This window comes from Saimiri boliviensis, chromosome 12 (assembly GCF_048565385.1).
Source record: "Saimiri boliviensis isolate mSaiBol1 chromosome 12, mSaiBol1.pri, whole genome shotgun sequence".
Taxonomy (NCBI): Eukaryota; Metazoa; Chordata; class Mammalia; order Primates; family Cebidae; genus Saimiri; species Saimiri boliviensis.
Genome location: NC_133460.1, coordinates 80,570,354 through 80,593,427, shown reverse-complemented (window position 1 = coordinate 80,593,427; position 23,074 = coordinate 80,570,354). Strand labels below are relative to the sequence as shown.

Below are 23,074 nucleotides of genomic sequence, written 5' to 3'. Positions count from 1 at the left end.
AGTAGCTTTCTCCTTTATGTAATGGGGACACTAGTCACCAGCTTCAGGGGAGACAGCTTTTCCAAACAACTCCTCTAAACAGCTCACATCTAAACCTTGACTTCCTCATGCCCAAGAAGCCCATTTACCTCACCCTTTACTCCTACTGACTTAATATCTTTATGCTTGCCCTGCAAGAAGGAAGAGTGGCCACAGCCACAGCACTTGGCCCTGGCATTCTCTGCTAGGTGGGAGGATCAGAGACAGGGCCCACTTTTGTTTTTCCAGAAAAGCCTATTCCTTAACCCAAACTGTGGGATGCTGGGAAGTCGGATGACTAATTAAGATCACAGGAATGTGGGTGGGGCACGGTGGCTCAAGCCTGTAATCCCAGCACTTTGGGAGGCCGAGGCAGGTGGATCACGAGGTCAAGAGATTGAGACCATCCTGGTCAACATGGTGAAACCCCGTCTCTACTAAAAATACAAAAATTAGCTGGGCATGGTGGCGCATGCCTGTAATCCCAGCTACTCAGGAGGCTGAGGCAGGAGAATTGCTTGAACCCAGGAGGCGGAGGTTGTGGTGAGCCAAGATTGTGCCATTGCACTCCAGCCTGGGTAACAAGAGTGAAACTCCATCTCAAAAAAAAAAAAGATCACAGGAATGTTTGATACCCATTTCATCAATAGTCATTCAAATATACATTGTGTGCCTAATATATTCCAGAAAGAAAATAAACAGACAAAGAAATATATGTTAATTGGTGATAAGTGTTATGAAGAAAAATAAAGCAGGGTGAGAGGATAGGGAATGCTGGGCTGGGTAGATTGGGGGTACTATTTTAGATAGGGTTGTCTGGCATAGGATCTTTAATAATATGTCATTTGAAGAGAAATCCAAAGTTAGTGGGGGACAGAGCTTAAGGATAAGGAAAGAGCTTTCCAGGCAGTCACCTTGGTACAAAGGCCCTGAGGCAGAGTTTGCTATAAATGAGAACCAGGAAGGAAGCCAATGTGGCTGGTGTTAGATTAGAAACGGGAGAGTAGTAAAAAATAAAATAAAGTCAGAGAGGTACTTTATTTTACAGAGAAGGACCCTGTAAGGACTTTCATTGTGAGTAAGATGGGAAACCATTAGAAGGTGTAAGCAAAAAAAAATGATCTTAGATTTTAACAGGGTCACTACAGTGACCTTTTCGTAACTGTATGGTATGAAAAATGGACTACAAGGACAACAATGAATACAGAGAGAGACAATGGCAATGATTCTGATGAGAGGCTACAGTGAAGTACTAGAGAGGGTGGTGAAAAGCGGGTCTGATTCGGGAATACTTTGAAGGCAGAACCAACGGGATTTGTGAGAAACTGGATTTAAAGCATGTGAGTAAATGGGAGTCTAAGGATGATACCAAGGTTCAAATGAGCAATTGAACAAATGGAATTGCCATTTACTACTATGATTCTGTTTAAAAAAACTCTGTGTGGCCAGGTGTGGTTGTTCACACCTGTAATCCCAGCACTTTGGGAGGCTGAAGTGGGTGGATCACCTGAGGTTAGGAGTTTGAGACCAGTCTGGCCAACATGGCAAAACCACTTCTTTACTAAAAACACAAAAATTAGCCAGGTGTGGTGGCACACACCTGTAATCTTAGCTACTGGGGAGGCTGAGGCAGGAGAATTGATTGAACCAAGGAGACAGATGTCGCAGTGAGCCAAGATCACACCACAGCACTCCACCTAGGCAACAGAGCAAGACTCCCTCTCAAAAAGAAAAAAAAAAACCTGGTGGCTGGGAAGATGGTAGAATAGGAACACCTCCCATCTGCAGCTCCCAGAGAAACCAATGCAAAGAAAACAAGTCAGGTAATTTCTGCATTTCCAACTGAGGTACCCAGCTCATTTCATCTGGACTGGTTAGACACAAGGTGCAGCCAATGGAGGGTGAGCAGAAGCAGGGTGGGGCATCTCCTCACCCATGAAGCACAAAGGGTTGGGGAACTCTCTCCCCTAACTAGCCTAGGGAAGCCATGAGGGACAGTGCTATGAGGAATGTTGCACTCCAGCCCAGATACTATGTGTTTCCCACTGTCTCCACAACCTGCAGACCAGAAGATTCCCTCAGGTGCCTATGCAACCAGGGCCCTGGATTTGAAGCACAAAACTGGGCAGCTGTTTAGGCAGACACCAAGCTAGCTGCAGGAGTTTTTCTTTTTTTTCATACCCCAGTGGTGCCTGGAATGCCAGTGAAACAGAACAGTTCACTTCCCTGGAAAGGGGGCTGAGGTCAGGGAGCCAAATGGTCTATCTTAGCAGATCCCACCCCCATGGAGCCCAGCAAGCTAAGATTCACTGGCTTGAAGTTCTTGCTGCCAGCATGGCAGTCTGAAGTCAACCTGGGACACTCCAGTGTGGTGGAGGGAGGGGTGTCCACCATTACTGAGGCTTGAGTAGGCAGTTTTCCCCTAACGATGTAAACAAATGCACCAGGAAGTTAGAAGCAAGCAGAGCCCATCACAGCTCTGCAAAGCCACTGTAGCCAGACTGCCTTTCTATATTCCTCCTCTCCAGGAAGGGCATCTGTGACAGAAAGGCAGCAGCCCCAGTCAGGGGCTTATAGATAAAACTCTCATCTCCTCAGGACAGAACACCTGGGGGAAGGGGCAGCTGTGGGCACAGACTTAAACCTTCCTGCCTGCCAGCTCTGAAGAGAGCAGCAGATCTCCCAACACAGTGCTCAAGCTCTGCTAAGGGACCAACTGACTCCTCAAGTGGGTCCCTGACCCCCATGCCTCCTGACTAGGAGATACCTCCCAGTGGGGGTCAACAGACAACTCATACAGGAGAGCTCTGGCTGGGACAAAACTTCCAGAGGAAGGAACAAGCAGCAATCTTTGCTGTTCTGCAGCCTCTGCTGGTGACACTCAGGCAAACAGGGTCTGGAGTGGACCTCCATCAAACTCCAGCAGACTTGCAGCAGAGGGGCCTGACTGTTAAAAAGAAAACTAACAAACAGAAAGGAATAGCATCAATATCAACCAAAAGGACATCCTCTCAAAAACGCCATCCAAAGGTCAGCAATATCAAAGACCAAAGGTAGATAAATCCACCAAAATGAGGAAAAATTCCAAAATCCAGATGCTTCTTCTCCTCCTAAGGATCACAACTACTCACCAGCAAGGGAACAAAACTGAATGGAGAATGAGTTTGACAAAATGACAGAAGTAGGCTTCAGAAAGTGGGTAATATCAAACTTCTCTAAGCTAAAGGAGCATGTTCTAACCCAATGCAAGGAAGCAAAGAACCTTGAAAAAGGTTAGAGGAATTGATAACTAGAATAACCAATTTAGAGAAGAACACAAATGCCCTGATGGAGCTGAAAAACACAGCAGAAGAACTTTGTGAAGCATACACAAGTACCAATAGCTGAATCGATCAAGCAGAAGAAAGGATATCAGAGATTGAAGGTCAACTTAATGAAATAAAGCATGAAGACAAGATTGGAGAAAAAATAATAAACAAACAAAGCCTTCAAGAAATATGGGACTAAATTCAGACAATACAGAGAATACCACAAAGATACTCCTCAAGAAGACCAATACCCCTGTAATCCCAGCACTTTGGGAGGCCAAGGCAGGCAGATCACGAGGTCAAGAAATCGAGACTATCCTGGCCAACATGGTGAAACCCCGTCTCTACTAAAAATAAAAAAAAAAGTAGCTGGGCATGGTGGCACGCACCTGTAGTCCCAGCTACTTGGGAGGCTGAGGCAGGAGAATTGCTTGAACCCGGGAGGCAGAGGTTGCAGTGAGCCGAGGTCACACCACTGCACTCCAGCCTGGTGCCTGGTGACAGAGTGAGACTCTGTCTCAAAAAAAAAAAAAGAAGAAGAAGAAGAAGAAAGAAGAAGAAAGAAGAAGAAGAAAGAAGAGGAAGAGGAAGAGGAAGAAGAAGAAGAAAGAAGGAAGAAGAAGAAGAGGGAGGAGGGGGAGGAGGGGGAGGAGGGGGAGGAGGGGGAGGAGGGGGAGGAGGGGGAGGAGGGGGAGGAGGAAGGAGAAAGAAGAAGAAGAAGACCAACACCAAGACACATAATCATCAGATTCACCAAGGTTGAAATGAAAAAAATATATATATTAAGTCAGCCAGAGAGAAAGGTCAGGTTACAGCAGATCTCTTTACAGAAACCCTACAAGCCAGAAGAGAGTGGGGGCCAATATTCAACATTCTTAAATAAAATAATTTTCAACCTAGAATTTCATATCCAGCCAAACTAACCTTCATAAGAGAAGGAAAAATAAAATCCTTTACAGACAAGCAAATGCTGAGATATTTTGTCAGCAGTAGGCCCGCCTTCCAAGAGCTGCTGAAGGAAGTACTAAATATGGAAAGAAAAAACCAGTACCATCCACTGCAAAAACATGCCAAATTGTAAAGACCATCAACACTATGAAGTAACTGTATCAACTAATGGGCAAAATAACTAGTTAGCATCATAATGACAGGATCAGATTCACATATAACAATATTAACCTTAAATGTAAATGGGATGAATGCCCCAATTAAAAGACACAGACTGGCAAATTAGATAAAGAGTCAAGGCCCATTGGTGTGCTGTATTCAGGAGATCCATCTCATGCACAAAGACATGAGGAAGATTTACCAAGCAAATGCAAAGCAAAAAAAAAAAAGCAGGGATTGCAATCCTAGTCTCTGATAAAACAGACTTTAAACCAACAATGATCAAAAAAGACAAAGAAGGGCATTACATAATGAATGGTAAAGGGATCAACACAGCAAGAAAAGCTAACTATCCTAAATATATATGTACCCATTACAGAGCACCCAGATTCATAAAGCAAGTTCTTAGAGACCTACAAAGAGACTTAGATTCCCACACAATAATAATGGGAGACTTTAACACCCCACTGTCTATATTAGACAGATCAAGAAGATGGAAAATTAACAAGGATATTGAGGACTTGAACTCAGCTCTGGACTAAGCAGACCTAATAGACATGTACAGAACTCTCAACCCCAAATCAACAGAATATACATTCTTCTCAGCACTACATCACACTTATTCTAAAACAGACCACATAATTGGAAGTAAAACACTCCTCAGAAAATGCAAAAGAATGCAAATCATAACAGTCTCTCAGACTAATGCAATCAAACTAGAACTAAGGAATAAGAAACTCACTCAGAACCACACAACTACATGGAAACTGAACAACCTGCTCCCAGATGACTACTGGGTAAATAATGAAATTCAGGCAGAAATACATAAGGTCTTTGAAACTAATGATAACAAAGACACAACATACCAGACTCTCTAGGACACAGCTAATGCAGTGTTTAGAGGGAAATGTATAGCACTAAAATGCCAATAGGAGAAAGCAGGAAAAATCTAAAATTGACACCCTAACATCACAATTAAAAGAACTAGTGAACCAAGAGCAAACAAATTCAAAAGCTAGCAGAAGACAAGAAATAGCTAAGGTAAGGAGACAGAGACACAGAAAAAACCCTTCAAAAAATCAATGAATCCAGGAGCTGGTTTTTTGAAAAGTTTAACAAAATAGATAAACTGCTAGCCAGACTAATTAAGAAGAAAAGAAGAAGAATCACATAGACACAATAAAAATGATAAGGGGAATATCACCACTGATCCCACAGAAATACAGACTACCATCAGAGAATACTATAAACACCTCTACAAAAATAAACTAGAAAATCTAGAAGAAATAGATAAATTCCTGGACACAAACACCCTCCCAAGACTAAATCAGGAAGAAGTCAAAACCCTGAATAGACCAATAATAAGTTCTAAAAATAAGTCAGTAATTAAAAGCCTGCTAACCAAAAAAAGTCCAGGGCCAGATAGATTCACAGCTGAATTCTACCAGAGGTACAAAGAAGAGCTGCTGCCATTCCCTCTGAAACTATCCCAAACAATAGAAAAAGAAGGAATCCTCCCTAATTCATTTTATGAGGCCAGCATCATCCTGATGCCAAAACTTGGCAGAGACACAACAAAAAAAGAAAATTTCAGGCCAGTATCTTGATGAACATTGAGATGTGAAACTCCTCAATAAAATACTGGCAAACCAAATCCAGCAGCATATTAAAAAGCTTATCCATCACAATCAGGTCGGCTTCATCCCTGGGACAAGGTTGGTTCAACATACACAAATCAATAAATGTAATCCATCAAATAAACAGAACCAATGACAAAAACCACATGATTATCTCAATAGATTCAGAAAAGGCCTTCAATAAAATTCAATGCCCCTTCATGTTAAAAACTCTCAATAAACTAGGTATTGGTGAAACGTGTCTCTAAATAATAAGAGCTATTTATGACAAACCCATAGCCAATGTCATACTGAATGGGCAAAAGCTGGAAGCATTCCCTTTGAAAACCAGCACAGGACACTCCTATTCAACATAGTATTAGAAGTTCTGGCCAGGGAAATCAGGTAAGAGAAAGAAATAAAGGGCACTTAAATAGGAGGACAGGAAGTCAAATTGTGTCTGTTTGCATTTGTCCTGATTATATATTTAGAAAACCCCATTGTCTCAGCCCAAAATCTCCTTAAGCTGATAAGCAACTTCAGCAGTGTCTCAGGATACCAAATCAATGTGCAAAAATCACAAGAAATCCTATACACCAAAAACAGACAGAGAGCCAAATCATGAGTGAACTCCCATTCACAATTGCTACAAAGAGAATAAAATCCCTAGGAATACAACTTACAAGGTATGTAAAGGACCTCTTCAAGAAGAACTACAAACCACTGCTCAAGGAAATAAAAGAGGACACAAACAAATAGAAAAACATTCCATGGTCATGGATAGGAAGAATGAATATCATGAAAATGACCATTATAGATTGAATGCTAACCCCATCAAGCTACCATTGACTTTCTTCACAGAATTGGAAAAACTGCTTTAAATTTCATATGGAATCAAAAAAGAGCCGATATAGCCAAGACAATCCTAAGCAAAAAGAACAATGCTGGTGGCATCATGCCAACTGACTTCAAACTATACTACAAGGCTACAGTAACCAAAATAGCATGGTACTGGTACCAAAACAGATATACAGACCAATGGAACAGAACAGAAGCCTCAGAAATAACATCACACATCTACAACCATCTATCCTTGATAAATCTGACAAAGGTATTTAATAAATGGTGTTGGGAAAACTGGCTAACAATATCCAGAAAATTCAAACTGTACCCCTTCCTTACATCTTATATAAAAATTAACCCAAGATGGATTAAAGACTTAAACATAAGACCTAAAACCATGCAAACTCTAGAAGAAAACCCAGGCAATACCATATAGGACATAGGCATGGACAAAGACTTCATGACTAAAACACCAAAATCAATGGCAACAAAAGCCAAAATTGACAAATGGGATCTAAGTAAACTAAAGAGCTTCTGCACAGCAAAAGAAACTATCATCAGAGTGAACAGGCAACCTACAGAATGCGAGAAGATCTTTGCAATCTATCTATCTGACAAAGGGCTAATATCCAGAATCTACAAAGAACTTAAACAAATTTACCAGAAAATAGCAAACCACCCCATCAAAAAGTGGGGGAATGATATAAATAGTCACTTTTCAAAAGAAGACATTTATGCAGCCCACAAACATATGAAAAAAAGTTCACCATCACTGGTGATTAGAGAAATGGAAATCAAAAACACAATGAAATACCATCTCATGCCAGTTAGAGTTATTAAAAAGTCAGGAAACAACAGATGCTGGAGAGGATGTGGAGAAATAGCAATGCTTTTATACTATGGGTGGGAGTGTAAATTAGTTCAACCATTGTGGAAGACAGTGCGGCAATTCCTCAAGGTATTTCTGGTTATAGATCCTTGAGGATCCAGCAATCCCAATACTGGGTATATACCCAAAGGATTATAAATCATTCTACTATAAAGACACATGCACACATATGTTTATTGGAGCACTGTTCACAATAGCAAAGACTTAGAACCAACCCAAATGCCCATCAATGATAGAATGGATAAAGAAAATTTGGCACATTTATACCATGGGATACTATGCAGCCATAAAAAAAGGATGGGTTCATGTCCTTTGCAGGGACATGGATGAAGCTGGAAACCATCATTCTCAGCAAACTAACACAGGAACAGAAAACCAAACACCGCATGTTCTCACTCATAAGTGAGAGTTGAACAATGGATACAGGGAGGGGAACATCACATACTGCAGCCTGTCAGGGGTTTAGGGGCTAGAGGGATAGCATTAGAAGAAATAGCTAATGTAGATGACAGGCTGATAGATGCCGCAAACCACCATGGCACGTGTATACCTATGTAACAAACCTGCACGTTCTACACATGTATTCCAGATCTTAAAGCATAATTTAAAAAAAACTTTGTGTGTGCATGTATAGAGCTAAGCATAGAGAAAAGTATGAAAAAATGATAATAGTGACTATCTTAGGACAGTGGGATTTCAGGTGAATTTTATTTTCTTCCTGGAGGCTTCCTGCATTATGTTTTTATACTGTGTATGTTTTATTTCTTCAAAATTTTAAGAAGTTTTTTTTTGAGACGGAGTTTCGCTCTTGTTACCCAGGCTGGAGTACAATGGCACGATCTTGGCTCACCGCAACCTCCGCCTCCTGGGTTCAGGCAATTCTCCTGTCTCAGCCTCCTGAGTAGCTGTGATTACAGGCACGCACCACCATGCCCAGCTAATTTTTTGTATTTTTAGTAGAGACGGGGTTTCACCATGTTGACCAGGATGGTCTCGATCTCTTGACCTCGTGATCCACCCGCCTCGGCCTCCCAAAGTGCTGGGATTACAGGCTTGAGCCACCACGCCCGGCCTGAATTGTTTGTTTTTTTTTTTTAATTGTGGGAAAAACAACAATAAGAAAAAGAGAATGAAAGGAATGGAGCAGAATGCAAACAAAGGGGACTGGAAGGGACTGGGAGGTAAGTAGGAAGGCAAATGGGGGTCCTAGAGGGACCTGACAGGAGGCCCTGAGGGATCTGGTGGGACTGAGAGGTGTCAAAAGACATGATGTAGAACTGTGGGGAATAGGAGGTATGGGGTATCAGGGCACTCAAAACCGTGGGGAGATTGCAAGGTACAGAGGAACTGAAGAAAGTGTCAGGGAACGGCCGGGCATGGTGGCTCAAGCCTGTAATCCCAGCACTTTGGGAGGCTGAGGCGGGTGGATCACGGGGTCAAGAGATCGAGACCATCCCGGTCAACATGGTGAAACCCCGCCTCTACTAAAAATACAAAAAATTAGCTGGGCATGGTGGCGTGTGCCTGTAATCCCAGCTACTCAGGAGGCTGAGGCAGGAGAATTGCCTGAACCCAGGAGGCGGAGGTTGCGGTGAGCTGAGATCGCGCCATTGCACTCCAGCCTGGGTAACAAGAGCGAAACTTCGTCTAAAAAAAAAAAAAGAAAGAAAGAAAGTGTCCGGGAACAACAACAGCAGATAGGGAGACAAGTGAGAAGGAGATGGGAAAGACCAGTGAGGTTAAGTAGGACTGGAGGAAAAGGCAACCCCAGAGAAACAAGGAGACTACGCAGTTGAGGGGGACTGGGATCGGATTGGGAGGAATGAAGGACAGGGAAACCATGAGGAGTAGTAGAGATTCTGGAGAACAATGTGGGGCCCTTGGAAAGGATAGGACAAAAAAGATAAAGAAAACATTGGCTTTTGAGCTGACAGCCTAGACTTTCCAGCTCTATCAAGGCTTAACCCTCTTTGCCTGATTTTCCTCACCTGTGAAGATAAGCATGAGGCCTGCCTCACAGTGTTAAGATGAGGATTGAATGCTACAATCTGTGTTCAAAACTTAGTCATCACTGGGCATTCAGAGTGCACTCAATAAATGCTAAGTTTTATTATTATGAACAGTTCCTTAATTCAAAGAGAAGAGGAAGGCACAATAATAGAACTTCATCTCCTGTCCATGTATTTCATTCTGTGCTTTTAATAAAGAATCATTTTTTCCTGAGAGATGGTGGGAGGGAGACGAACAAATCCAACCTGCTTTGAAGATTCATCCAAAGCTGAACTTTCTTCACCATTCAGAATGAAAAATGAAAGGCTTTTATCCAATGAGACTTCAGTCTGTGGAGAAAAGGATAAACCAGTATTTAGTGTTGAAATGAATACTTTTTCTGCTTATAAGTAAAGGAAATACTTTTCTGTAATATGGTAAACATAACTGTTATCTCACTAGTGAACAGGGAGCAGCAAGCCAGAGTATGTCAAGGTATATTTAGGTCTGAGTTTGTTTGATTCATGAGTTTTTATTTTTGTTTTGGTAACTGCAAGAAAAGCCAGAATATAGAGCCGAAATCTTCTCCCTCTTCCCAAAGTGTCTACTCACTCTAGTCTGAGTGGCAAGAGTTTGACCAAAATGCTGGCTCTGGTGGAACTTTCTTTTCTCTCCTTGTCTTTGGTGCTGTCCTGTTCAGATATCCCAACCCCACCCACCCCACACACAAGTACCACCTCAGCCCACAATCTTTCATGGAGTTAGAAGTAATTAAAAGTCTGAAAAGTGGTATATTCTTAGTTGTAAACTCGCTGATAAAGAAGCTCTCATTTTTCACTCCTGTAAAGTCTGAATCTTTGAATTAACAAATCATATCACTTCTTTCTTACACACATATATTAAAATGAACTGTTTTAAGGAAAGCTTGGGAAAGGAATTAATTCTATAATGAAAAGTAAAACATAGTTACTAGGAATCAATTTAAAATATGTAAAAATGAAAATTATAAGAATTGTATGTAAGATATTATAATTTTATAAAATATAAAGTGAAGATTTTATCTTATAAGATAAAAACTTACCTTGTATTGTTTGTATCCACAGTGTAGCCATCACATTAACTTAAAAGTTACTCGCCTTGTAATAATGCTGCTTATATGAATGGTCAGTATATGCTTTTATCTCCTGTCATCTCTGCACATCTCAAAATCACTTGCTAAAATCTTCTGCTTTCTAAGCAGATATCCCTGTGTGGTAACTGGGATCGTGTTTCTTAGACGGGCCAATTTCTCTTCCTTTTAACCCCTTTTCTTGGTACTCAGTGGATTGACCTTGACAAACTTTGTAACTCTTTATAGTTTTTACTACTCATAGTGAAATTAAATCCAATTTAGGCATGTTTTAATTCATGTGTTGAGTGAATAACATGCACATAAACATCACTTTTTAGTCTGCTTTTACCTTTACATTTAATTAAAATAAATTTTATTAAGCACCTAACAGAGGCACTGTGGAGGAGCCAAAGATAAATTAAAAAAAAAAAAATCCTTGCATTTTAAAATTTGCAGAGCTAAATACTCTAGGTGCTTGTGGCAGAAACTACTAGCTGCCCATTACAGTCTTTTCTCCCATCTCTAATAGTGGAACCTAACACTTCTTCCATGTTCATTTGGTGGAAATGGTATGTGCAGTTTGCAGATCTTGTCCCCTAAAAGATCAACTCCAAATCCTTTCGTTCTTTCTTCCCCGTTTCCCTTTTGCTAGTAAATGGAAAAACTAGAGCTTTGCCATTGGACTCATGGATGGAAACCACATATTGGAGATAGCAACACTCTCTTATCAGCCTGGATTACTTAATTGTTACATTAGAGAAAAAAAGGAAACTTCTATCTTAATGAAAACACTTTACTTGAATCTTTTTGTTACAGCTACTTAGCTTGTACTCTAAATAATATAACTCTCTAAAAAGAGGAGTTATCATTTTAAGTTCCAAATATGTAACTACACATTGAATTTTCAAATATTGGTTACACATTAAAAATCTGTCAGTTGGATATCACCTATAACACTGTTAAAATAATTCATTGGGAGGCCATTAGACTGAAGCAGCTCAAGGGCCCTGAGGTCCTATGTAAGCAAACCAAAACCCAACTCAGTGTGAATGGTCCTATCCAAAGCAAATCAAACTTTAGTTTTACCAATCAGAAACTGCCAACTAATCTCTAACTAGGAACTTTAAGGCTACGGCTCCACTTTAGCCAATCAAATGTTTTCTTTGCCTTGCTTCCATATGCACCATTTAAAAGCTTTCCCCACGTGCCCCTTTGGGGGAGTCCTAACCATCTGCAGACTGGCACTCCTCAGTTCACAAATTGTGGTCTGTTCAAACAAACTCTGTAAAAGTTTAATGTTCGTAAGTCTATCTTTTAACAGTATTTTATTATAATTTTTTTAGGATTAAAAAGTAACGCCAAGTAAGAATAGAGTGTGATTGCAAATGGGCAATCACTGATAAAGTAGAATCTTTTTTGAGTGATAAGAATTAAACTGTGGCATTGATTGAATAATTCTGTAAATTAACTAAAAACATTGAGTCATCCACTTCAAATAGATGAAGTTTTGCTATGTAAACTATACTTCCGTAAAGCTGTTTTAAAAAGTAAAAAAAGAAAAAACTTACTCACCTTGGTTCTTTGATATATTTTGCTATCAGTGAGCTGCTCAGTTGAAGATTTTTCATTTTTGTTAATCTGAAACACAACATCAATACATCTTTACAGAAATAGACATAATTGTGCTCATAAGTCTTTTGTCCAAAATTTATAAATATCAAGACTTTGTGATGTTTTCCTTTTAAAAAGTGTGGTATGTGTAGGTGCTCAATAAACATTAGTAGATGAATGCTCATTATTTTTTTAAAAAGTGTAGTATGTATGTAAGAAATATCAGCACACATACTGAAATGTCATTTATAATTACTATGACCAAATCATCTAACTCTTCTTGGCTTTAGGTTTGACATTATAAGGATGTTATGAGACAAAGGGAAAAAAAACATATATATATATATATATATATATATATATATATATATATAGAGAGAGAGAGAGAGAGAGAGAGAGAGAGAGAGGAAGGTTTTAGGAATTAAGAAGCTATATTAACATTTATTTTCAGTTCTCTTTTGACAAAGAAAACTTCATTGTGCTATATGTCCATTTAAATAGTAACTTTGAAAACGAGAAATTTTAAAAAGCATTACCTTAGAATTTTTTCGCTTTTCTCTCACTTTGCCTCTCAATGTCTTTACTATATTTTGATTTTCTTCTGCATCTAAATCTATCAGGAAACCAACATAATAAAGAGTTTATGACACTTTATTATAATTAAACAACAATAGCAGCAAAAGTATTTATTAAATACTTTAATTGCATGCATTTCTAAGCCTCATGACAATTATGAAAACGTGGTTATTGTCCTATGAGAGCTATAAGATCAATAGATGTCCTTTCTCCTTCTCCATCTGGAACAAATACTTTCACCCATTCAGGAGTGGTTTTTTTCTTTGTGACAACTTTTCTATCCTCTGTCACCTTCTTTTTACAATTTTTTTTTCTCTGAGATAGAGTTTTGTTCGTTGCACAGGCTAGGGTGCAGGGGTACAATCTCCGCTCACTGCAACCTCCCCTTCCCGGGTTCAAGCGATTCACCTGACTTAGCCTCCTGAGTAGCTGGGACTTGGAACCAACCCAAAAGCCCATCAGCGATAGACTAGATAAAGAAAATGTGGCACATATGCACCATAGAATACTATGCAGCCATAAAAAAGGATGAGTTCATGTCCTTTGCAGGTACATGGATGAAACTGGAAACCATCATTCTCAGCAGACTAACACAGGAACAGAAAATCAAACACCACATATTCTCACTCATAAATGGGAGTTGAACAATGAGAACACATGGAGTCAGGAAGGGGAACATCACACACTGGGGCCTTTGGGGGGTAGAGGGCGAGGGGAGGGATAGCATTAGGAGAACTACCTAATGTAGATGACAGGGTGATGGATGCAGCAAACCACCATGGCATGTGTATAACTATATAACAAATCTGCATGTTCTGCATATGTACCCCAAAACCTAAAGTATAAAAAGAAAAACTCTCAAGCCCTTGCAGGTACCCCAAGCCATGTATTATTTTCTGCTCATCCACTGGATAGACTGAAAAAAAGATCATGCAGTCCTAGGTACAGTAAAAAATTGAGGACCTATAGATCTCTTTGCCTTGCCTTTTGCTTTTTCTATTCCCTGCCTTTGAGTGGTTAACGGATAAATAGAAGATTGTAGAAATAAAGGGTAAGTATAAAGCTAAATAACTGACTATAGGTCATGTTTAACCACAGTATTCCTTGGTAAAATTTACAAATTACTAATTGGTTTTGTTTATACTATATTCCCATAACAGAATGGCAGGTGGCATATAATACATGCTCAATAAATATTTGTTTCGTGAATGAACCAGGGCTCAACCATTATTTATGTATTTTTCTCCCTGAGAGTTGAAGTTTGCTGAAGCAGGTTCTATACCCATGTATGTTTGTGGTCTAAAACAGTCTCACCGCCAGTGGATTCTCCATGTTTGTAATGACAAAAAGAAAATGGAATTCAGTTATTTATTATATCCATTGACTTTTCTATGTATTTTCTTATGCCAATCTTGTTTTATTTAGGAAGTTTAAGTTCTCTTTAAACTGATTCCTTAGGGAATCTGTGTTCCCAGCTGAAACTCTGGAACAGGATTAATCATTTACATCTGTTAAAAACAAAAATGAAGAATATCAGAGTTATGGTATACTTATTGAGAACCTTTTTGAAGATGCTTGTCTCTAATTTCTTCAGCTGTAACATTATCCATCTCTTCTGACAACTGCAAAAAAAGCAAGAAGGGTTAAACATGCATCTTGTTTTGTCATTGAACATCTTTTCAAATATTCATCAGCCCTTTGAACATCATCTCCTTTAAAATATCAGTTCATATATTTTGCTTGTTTTCTTAAATTTCATCGTTTTATCTATTTGCATGAGCTCTTTAAACATGGTGAAATTACTCTTCTCTTACAAGGTAAAGCAAGATGGCTGAACAGAATCCTCCAGCAATCATCTGCCCTGCAGTAACAACAAATTGAACAACTATCCACATAAGAAGCACCTTCGTAAGAACCAAAAAATCAGGTAAGCAATCATAGTGCCTGGTGTTAACATCGTATCAAGGAAGGAGCTACTGAAGAGAGTAGGAAAGAAAATCTTGAATTGCCTACACCACCTCTCTCTGATCCCCAGGCAGTGTGGCAGGAAGAGAGAATTTGTGCATTTTGGGGAGGAAGAGCAAAGTGACTGGGGGACTTTGCATTGGAACTCTCTGCTCCCCTAACCTAGTGGAAAGCAGCACAGGGCAGAATTTGGCCAGCATTCACAGAGGGAGCATTTAGACAAGCCCTAGCCAGAGTGGAATTGTCCATCCCAGCAGTCAGAACCTGACTTCCAGCTAGCCCTACCACCATTGGCTAAAGCACTCTGGGGTCCTAACAAACTTGAAAGGCAGTCTAGCCCACAAGGACCACAGTTCCTGGGCAAGTCCTTGTACTGTGCTGGGCTCAGAGCCAGTAGGCTCAGTACACACACGATCCAGTGAGAAGCAGCTAGGGTGGCCAAGGGAGTGCTTGCATCACCCCTCCTGTGAGTACAGCTCACAGCTCTAGGAAAAGACAGAAAAGCAAGGAGTACTTTGTTGCACCTTGGATACGAGCTCAGCCCCCGTAAAATAAAGCACCAAGCAAAGTCCTCAAGCCCCTACTCCTGGCACTATCTCCCAGATATCATTTTTAGACCAACACAGGGCAAGAAGAGAACCCACTGCCCTGAAAGAAAGGTTGCAATCCTGGCAGAATTCACCATCTGCTGACTAAAGAGCCCTTGAGCCTTGGGTAAGCATCAGTGGTAGCCAGTCAGTAGTGATTAGACCATGGGGGTGGTTCCCCAAGCTGTTCTCATGACAGTGAGTGAGTTTTCAAGAGATCTGATGGTTTTACAAGCCTCTGTTATTTCCCCTGCTTTCATTTCTCTCTCCTGCCACCATGTGAAGAAGGTCCTTGCTTCCCCTTTGCCTTCCACCGTGATTCTAAGTTTCCCAAGGCCTTCCCAGCCATGTGAATTGTTAATTGTGAGTCAATTAAACCTCTTTCCTTTATAAACTACTTTTTAAAGGATAGTCTCTTTATAACAATATGAGAATGGACTAATACACTTGGGTATCCAACTCAACCACAGTCAATTAAAGTGCACCTAGCAGACTCCTAGGTCCCTGATTCCAGACCTTAGCTATTGAAGGGCATTTCTAGATCCGTCCTGGGCCAGAAGGGAACCTGCAGCTCTGAAGGGAGAGAACCAGGCTTGCTAAGACTCACCAACTGCTGACTAAAAACCCCTTGGGCCTTGAATAAACATCAATGGTAGCCACAGTACCTTGAAGAATAAACATCAATCGTAGCCACTGGCCTGGGGCAGTGGTGGCCATGAGCAGATAGCCCTTCTGCTTAAGAAAAAGAGAAAACCAGAGAGGATTTAAGTCTTGCAACCTCAGTACCAGTTCAGCCCTAGTAAAATAAAGCACCAGACAAATTCCTAAAATCCCTGACCCCAGGCCCTCCTCATCTTTGGCAGTTCTAAACCCACCCTGGGCCAGAAGGGAACGTGCCTCACTGGAAGGGGAAGACCTAGTCCTGGCAGGATTCAGGGGATGGTGGGGGAGGGAAGGAAAGGAAAGAGATGGGAAGGGAAGGGGAGGGGAGGAAGGGAAGGGGAGGGGAGGAAGGAAAGGGAAGGAGAAGGGGCAGGGGAAGGGAAGGTAATTTTGAATTTATTATCCCTTCTGCAAGAACTTCTAAAATACACTTAAAATCAATAGCTGGCTTATTGATGCCTACACTTGTAAATGTTGTCTGCTCAACTAGAAAAAGCATTAGCAGTAGCACACAAAGCATATAGACAGTAAAATTGTAACAAACTATCAAATTAAATGTTATCGTAGAAATTATTAATCATATTTTTGCAGACTTGGAAGTGTTCCTAACCTGTTCATCTATCATTCTACATAATAGATAAGATAGTCATTTTAAAAATTGGATAAAATTACAGATCAAAGTGAAAATTACACTTGCTCTGTTGAAATCTCATGCATAAGGAAAAAATCACAGTGCCGACTTCTGCTTTCTTACAGCAGTTCGAGTTTCTGTGTTAGAAAATTGGCTCTAACAGTTAAACCCTATTTTATCTTTAAGGTTACTACAATTTATGATTCTTGCAATTAAAGCTTTTTCTAAAAGGCAAGGAATTTGAGGATTAGCTATCTTTGTATCAGATGACCTGAAGTTTCTCTATTGCTGTGATGATTTCTGAAATGAAATTTCATAGGGCTTATATTGTAAGTTTAATATTAAAAAAGAAATGAACCTTTGAAAGGCTGAAAAATAAAATAAATAAAATAAAATAAAATAAAGGTGGGGGGCATTGTTCAGGAGATCTCTTCCTAGCTAGGCTTGGTATATGAAAGTATGCAAAAGTCCAATTTGTAGCTTTGCAAGCATTAATCTTTCTATTAATGATGTGCCCACAGGGTAACAGATGTAATAAAACATAAAAATTTCTGGCCAGGCACAGTGGCTCATGCCCTGTAATCTCAGCACTTTGGGAGGCTGCAGTGGGAGGATCACCTGGGGCCAGGAGTTCAAGACCAGCCTGGCAAACATGGTGAAACCCCATCTCCACAAAAATGCCAAATTAGTTGGGCATGATGGCAGGTGTGTGTAATGTCAGCTACTCAGGAGGCTGAGGTGGGAGAATCGCTTGAACCGGGAGACAAAGGTTGCAGTGAGCTGAGATCATGCCATTGCACTCCAGCCTGAATGACAGAGTGAGACTCTGTCTCCAAAAAAATAAATAAAAAATAAAAACTTCTTTAGTATTAGTACAATAGATTTTACCATAGTTTTTAAATTTATATTTGTAATTAATGAAATTAAAGTCAAAGGTGAAACCAAACTTTTTTTTTCTATGATTGTAAAGGCCAGAATTCCTAACATCTCATATTCTCATTCATAGAGTCTTTGGGATGGAAGCCAACTTTTGTAATTTCACAATGAAAACCAATAAAACATCAATTTCAAAATAATAATAAAAGAACAACTTGTTGATGGTAACACAACAAAATTAGAGGCAATTAACTGATTTCAAATTACTATATTTCTAAATTATAGAAAACATTAAATTTAATTAAAATAGTTTTGGTCAGTGGAGGCTGAAAAGATGAAAAGGGATTTACGTCTCTTTCCACATTCTTTTTTTGGTTCCACAAACACTTTGCAGCAGAGTTTGTATTGTTTGAATGTTTTTTTCCTCTCCAACTTTCATGTTGAAATGTATTCCCAATGTTGGAGATGAGGCCTGGTGGGAAGTGATTGGATTGTGGGGGTGGATCCCTCATGGGTGGCTTAGCACCATCCCCTTGGTGACATGAGATCTAATTGCTTAAAAGAGTCTGACGCCTCGCTTTTCTTGCTCTTGCTCCCTCTTTCACCATAATGGCATACCAGCTTTCCTTCCCTTCCACCACAATTGTAAGCTTCCTGAGGCCATCACCAGAAGCAGATGCTGGAGCCATACTTGTGCAGCCAGCAGAACTGTGAGTCAATTAAACTTATTTTCTTCATAAACTACCCAGTCTCAGGAATTCCTTTATAATGACACAAAAACGACCTAACACAGAAAGTTGGTGCCAAGATGTGAAGCATTCTGTACAGATACCTGAAGATGTGGAAGTAGCTTTGGAACTTGGTAATGGTTATAAGAGTGTGGAGGGCTCAGAAGAAGATAGGAAAATGAGGGGACATTTAGAACTTCTTAGAGACGGGCTAAATGTTTGTGACCAAAACGCTGATAGAGATATAGACAGTGAAGGCCAGGCTGATGCGGTCTCAAATAGAAATGAGAAAGTTATTGGGAACTCGAGTAAAGTTCATCCCTGTTATGCCCTAGCAAAGAACTTAGCTGCACTGTGTCCATGTCCCAGGAATCTGTGGAACTTTGGACTTAAGAGGGAAGACTTAAGGTATCTGGCAGAAAAAATTTCTAAGCATCAAAGCATTCAAGAAGTGACATGACTGCTTCTAACACGCTGTTATCAGATGTGGGTGTAAAGGAATGATTTAAAGTTGGAACTTGTATTTCAAAGGGAAGCAGAGCATAGAAGTTTGAAACATTTGCAGCCTGGCCCTGTGGTAGAGAAAGAATTTAAGCAGGCTGTGGAGCAATCACTTGCTAGAAAGATTAACATGACTAAAAGAGAGCCAAGTGCTATTATCCAAGACAATGGCAAAAAGGCCTCAAAGGCATTTCAGAAGTCTTTTGGATTGCCCCTCCAATTACACACCCACAGGCCTAGGAGGAATGAATGATTTCAGGGAGCAAGCCCAGGGTCTCACTACCCTGTTCAGCCTCAGGACACTGCACCTTGTATCTCAGCCACTCTGGCTCCAGCCTTGGTTCAAAGAAGCCCAGGTACAGCTCAGGCTGCAGCTCCAGAGGGTGCGAGCTGTCAGCCTTGGTGTTTTCCACAGGGTGTTAAGTCTGCAGATGCTCAGAATGCAAGTGTGAAGGAGGATTGGCAGCTTCCACCTGGATATCAGAGGATATATGAAGAAGCCTGGGTGCCCAGGCAGAAGACTGCTACAGGGGTGGAGCTGTCACAGAGAAACTCTACCATGGTAACTGAGGGGCAGTGTGGGGTTAGAGAGCCCACACAGAGTCCCCACTGGGGCACTGCCTAGTGAAGCTGTGGGAAGTAGATCATCACTCTTCAGATTCCAGAACGGTAGATTCACCTGCAGCTTGCACCCTGCCTGGAAAAGCTGCAAGCACTCAGCTTTAACCCATGACAGCAGCCATGTGGGCTGCACCCTGCAAAGCCACAGAGGCAGAGCTGCCCAAGACCTTGGGAGCCCACCCCTTGCACCAGTGTGCCCTGGATGCAGGATATGGAGTCAAGGATCATATTGGAGCTTTAAAATTTAATGCCTAGCCTGCTGGGTTTCAAACTTGCATGGGCCCTATTACTCCTTTCTTTTGGCCAACTTCTCCCTTTTGGAATGAGAATGTTTATCCAATGCCTGCGCTGCCATTGTATCTTGGAAGTAAATAAGTTTTTGTTGTTGTTGTTGTTGTTGTTGTTGTTGTTTACAGGCTCATAGGTGGAAGGAACTTAGACTTGAATTTCAGATGAAACTTTGGACTTTGGGATTTTTGAGTTGAGGCTGGAATGAATTAAGACTTTGAGGGACTATTGTAAAACCATAATTATATTTTGAAATGTGAGAAGGATGTGAGCTGTGGGAGGCTAGGGATGGAATGATATGATTTGGATGTTTGTCTCCTACAAATCTCATGTTAAAATGTGATTCCCAGTAATGGAGATAGGGCCTGGTGGGAAGTGATTGGATTGTGGGGGTGGATCCTTCATGGATGGCTTAGTACCATCACCTTTGTGATGACTGAGTTCTTGCTCAGTTAGTTCACATGAGATCTAGTTGTTTAAAATAGTTTGTCTCAGATCTCCCCCTTCTCTCCCTTACTTCCTCTCTTGCCATGTGACATGCTGGCTCCCATTTCCTTCCGCCATGATTGTAAATTCCCTGAGGCCCTCACCAAAAGCAGATATTAGAGTCATGCTTGAATAACCTGCAGAACTGTGAGCCAATGAAACCTCTTTTCTTTATAAATTACCCAGTGTTCTTTTATTCCAATGTAAGAATGGCCTAATACAACAGTATCATTCAACATGACAGCTAAATCCAAGTTCATGCAATTCCCCAGACATTTATAGAAACTAGCATGCCACACAAGTTTTCGTTTATCTATTTGTTTTTTAGAGACAGGATCTCACTCTTTTGCTCAGGCTGAAGTGCAGTGGCATGATGATAGCTCACTACAGCCTTGAACTCTTGGGCTCAAGCAATCCTCCTGCTTCAGCCTCCTGAGCTGCTAGGACTACAAGCATGTGTCTCTAAGGCTCAGCTAATTATTATTATTATTATTTAAAGCCAGGGTCTCGCTATGTTGCTCATGCTGGTCTCGAACTCTTGCCCTCAAGCAATCCTCCTGCCTTAGCCTCCCAAAGCACTGGAATTATAGGCATGAGCCACTGCTCTTGGCCTAAATAAATTTCTAAATCAATTCTACAGGCACAAAACTATACAAGATCCCTTGATACTTGCTTTAGTTGGGACAGAATGCTGACGTGCTGACTACTGCATAGAAATGTATTATAGGAATCAGCAGACTTATTTTTGGCACAGTTTTCAATCATCTTGGTTACTTCTGTCACATGTCATTTGGTTTCAGGAGTGTTAGCAAAATAAAACCACAGAAAAACGTCTAGCATGTGGAAATGGTTACAAAATACATTATGAAAATTAATGTGGAAACAGGTTACAAAAACTGTCATATTTTGTAAATTTATATTTAATACACACCATGCAATGTAGTTTTGCTACTCAAAAGTGAATTACCAAATTTATAAAAATGTATTAATTCTTAGAGCAACCACTGGCCAGGAGGTCCAGAAACTCAAAACAATTAAGTCCTGTAATGTTGTCTTTTATTCAAATCTGAAGATGTATCTCTGTCTATACTTATAGCCTCAATTAGAGAGAAAGTCAACCGGGAGCCCCTTTCTTTTGAAAGTGAAGCCCAAAACTCTCACATCCACTTCCCCATTTAAGCCACAGTGACCACCCTCCAACATAATCCCTCAATTATAGCTGGATGGAGTTCTTGTTTACACTCCCTGGCATCTCCATACTTTAATTTTTACAATTTTCCCACAAATGGATAGCACACCATGTTTCAAAGGCTGATTCAAACTCCACGTCTTCCAGGAAGTTTTTTTCTAACTCTGTCTCTTGATTTCCAACAGCATTTTAGTTCGTAATGGGAATTTTTGCTCATTACATTCTACCATGCAAGTTCATCTTTCTGCTTATCCTAATATGAAGACTGGGTCCAGGGCAAGGCGTTCAGCACAAACAGTAGTCACTGAATTAATAATATGCCGACCCGTATTTGATGTAACTTAAACACTCCTCTCGAGTGATTTTCTCAATCATACTCATTCCTAAACTGGATAACGAACGGGTCAGCAAGGCCCCGGGACTACAAGTCCCAGCGACCCGCATGGCCGCGGCTCTGGTTATCCCAACCCCGCTGGTTCTCCCCACAGAGCACAGCTCCACAAAAATGCAGGAATGTCTGACAGGGAAGAATCAAAGGAACCTTCACCAGCAGCCCAATATTCACCTGGACGGGCAGTGCACTTTTCTTACGTCTGGGCAGCGCAAGCAGAGCGCACCGTCTACAACCGCAGGCTAGGACCATCACCAACCGTCCCACCGCATCCGGCGCCCGCCACGCGGCGTCCGCGGGCTGCACGGCGTAGCCGCCCAGGAGCGTGCGCGCTGCGGCCCCTGACCTGCCGGAGCCCAGCCGGGCGCAGCGCGCGCATCCGGGAATACTCGATGCGCGGAGTCTCTTCGCCGCCGGGGTCTATCACCCTCGCCTTCGCTCAGCCCGCGCGCGTGTGCGTCCTGGCGTTCCCTGTAGGCCTGAGAGCTGGGTTGCCTAAGGTGTGGGGCCCGCACCCCTCTCGTCGTGGTGAAGGAAAACAGTATCCCCAGCGGGTGAGTACCGGCCGCGAGCTCCCGGCTGAGCGGGCGTCCCCTGGGAGGACGCCGGGGGGCGCCGCCATGGGAAGAGCGGCCGCCCGCGTTGGGCGTGGAGGCGCAAGGCTGGGGGACGCCGGCGGGCACGTTGCACGGGTTACAGCGTCCCGGGACCGGCTTTCTCTTTCCCGTAGCCCCTGCCTTGCCAGGGAAAGAGGGGGTGCTTTGACTTCAAGTGATTCCACTGTGGCTTCCAAAAGAGCCCCCTAAGCGGTTCCTTTTATTTCCACAACTTGCTGTTACCGTACTAAGGTACTGTGTTTAAAGGCTTAAAATAGGGCGTGCTAGACAGCGCTCACCCACGTGCCGTTATTCATTGCTTCATAAACAGAGAACATGCCTCATTGTTTTTTTCCCATTGCCTCGCTCCGAGTTAAAATAACGAGTTAAACTAAACAGAATGCGACTGGGAACTTGTTCAGGGAAACCGGGTGGGACGAACCTCGGAAACTTGCTGGTGTGGACAGCCACACGGTGGCGTCTT

General features: G+C 41.5%; 1 protein-coding gene across 1 annotated transcript in view; it reads right to left on the bottom strand.

Moving 5' to 3' along the window:
* Positions 1-22,316, bottom strand: part of CC2D2B (coiled-coil and C2 domain containing 2B) — a 113,050-nt gene extending 90,734 nt beyond the window's left edge. Inside the window, exons 1-5 of the mRNA XM_074382672.1 lie at positions 22,169-22,316; positions 14,630-14,690; positions 13,029-13,105; positions 12,454-12,519; positions 10,037-10,120 (exon numbers count right to left, since the gene is read on the bottom strand). Of these exons, the coding sequence (XP_074238773.1) occupies positions 10,037-10,120; positions 12,454-12,519; positions 13,029-13,105; positions 14,630-14,690; positions 22,169-22,246 (366 nt within the window). The 5' untranslated portion in view covers positions 22,247-22,316. The remainder of the gene's footprint in view (positions 1-10,036; positions 10,121-12,453; positions 12,520-13,028; positions 13,106-14,629; positions 14,691-22,168) is intronic.
* Positions 22,317-23,074: the final 758 nt, after the last annotated feature.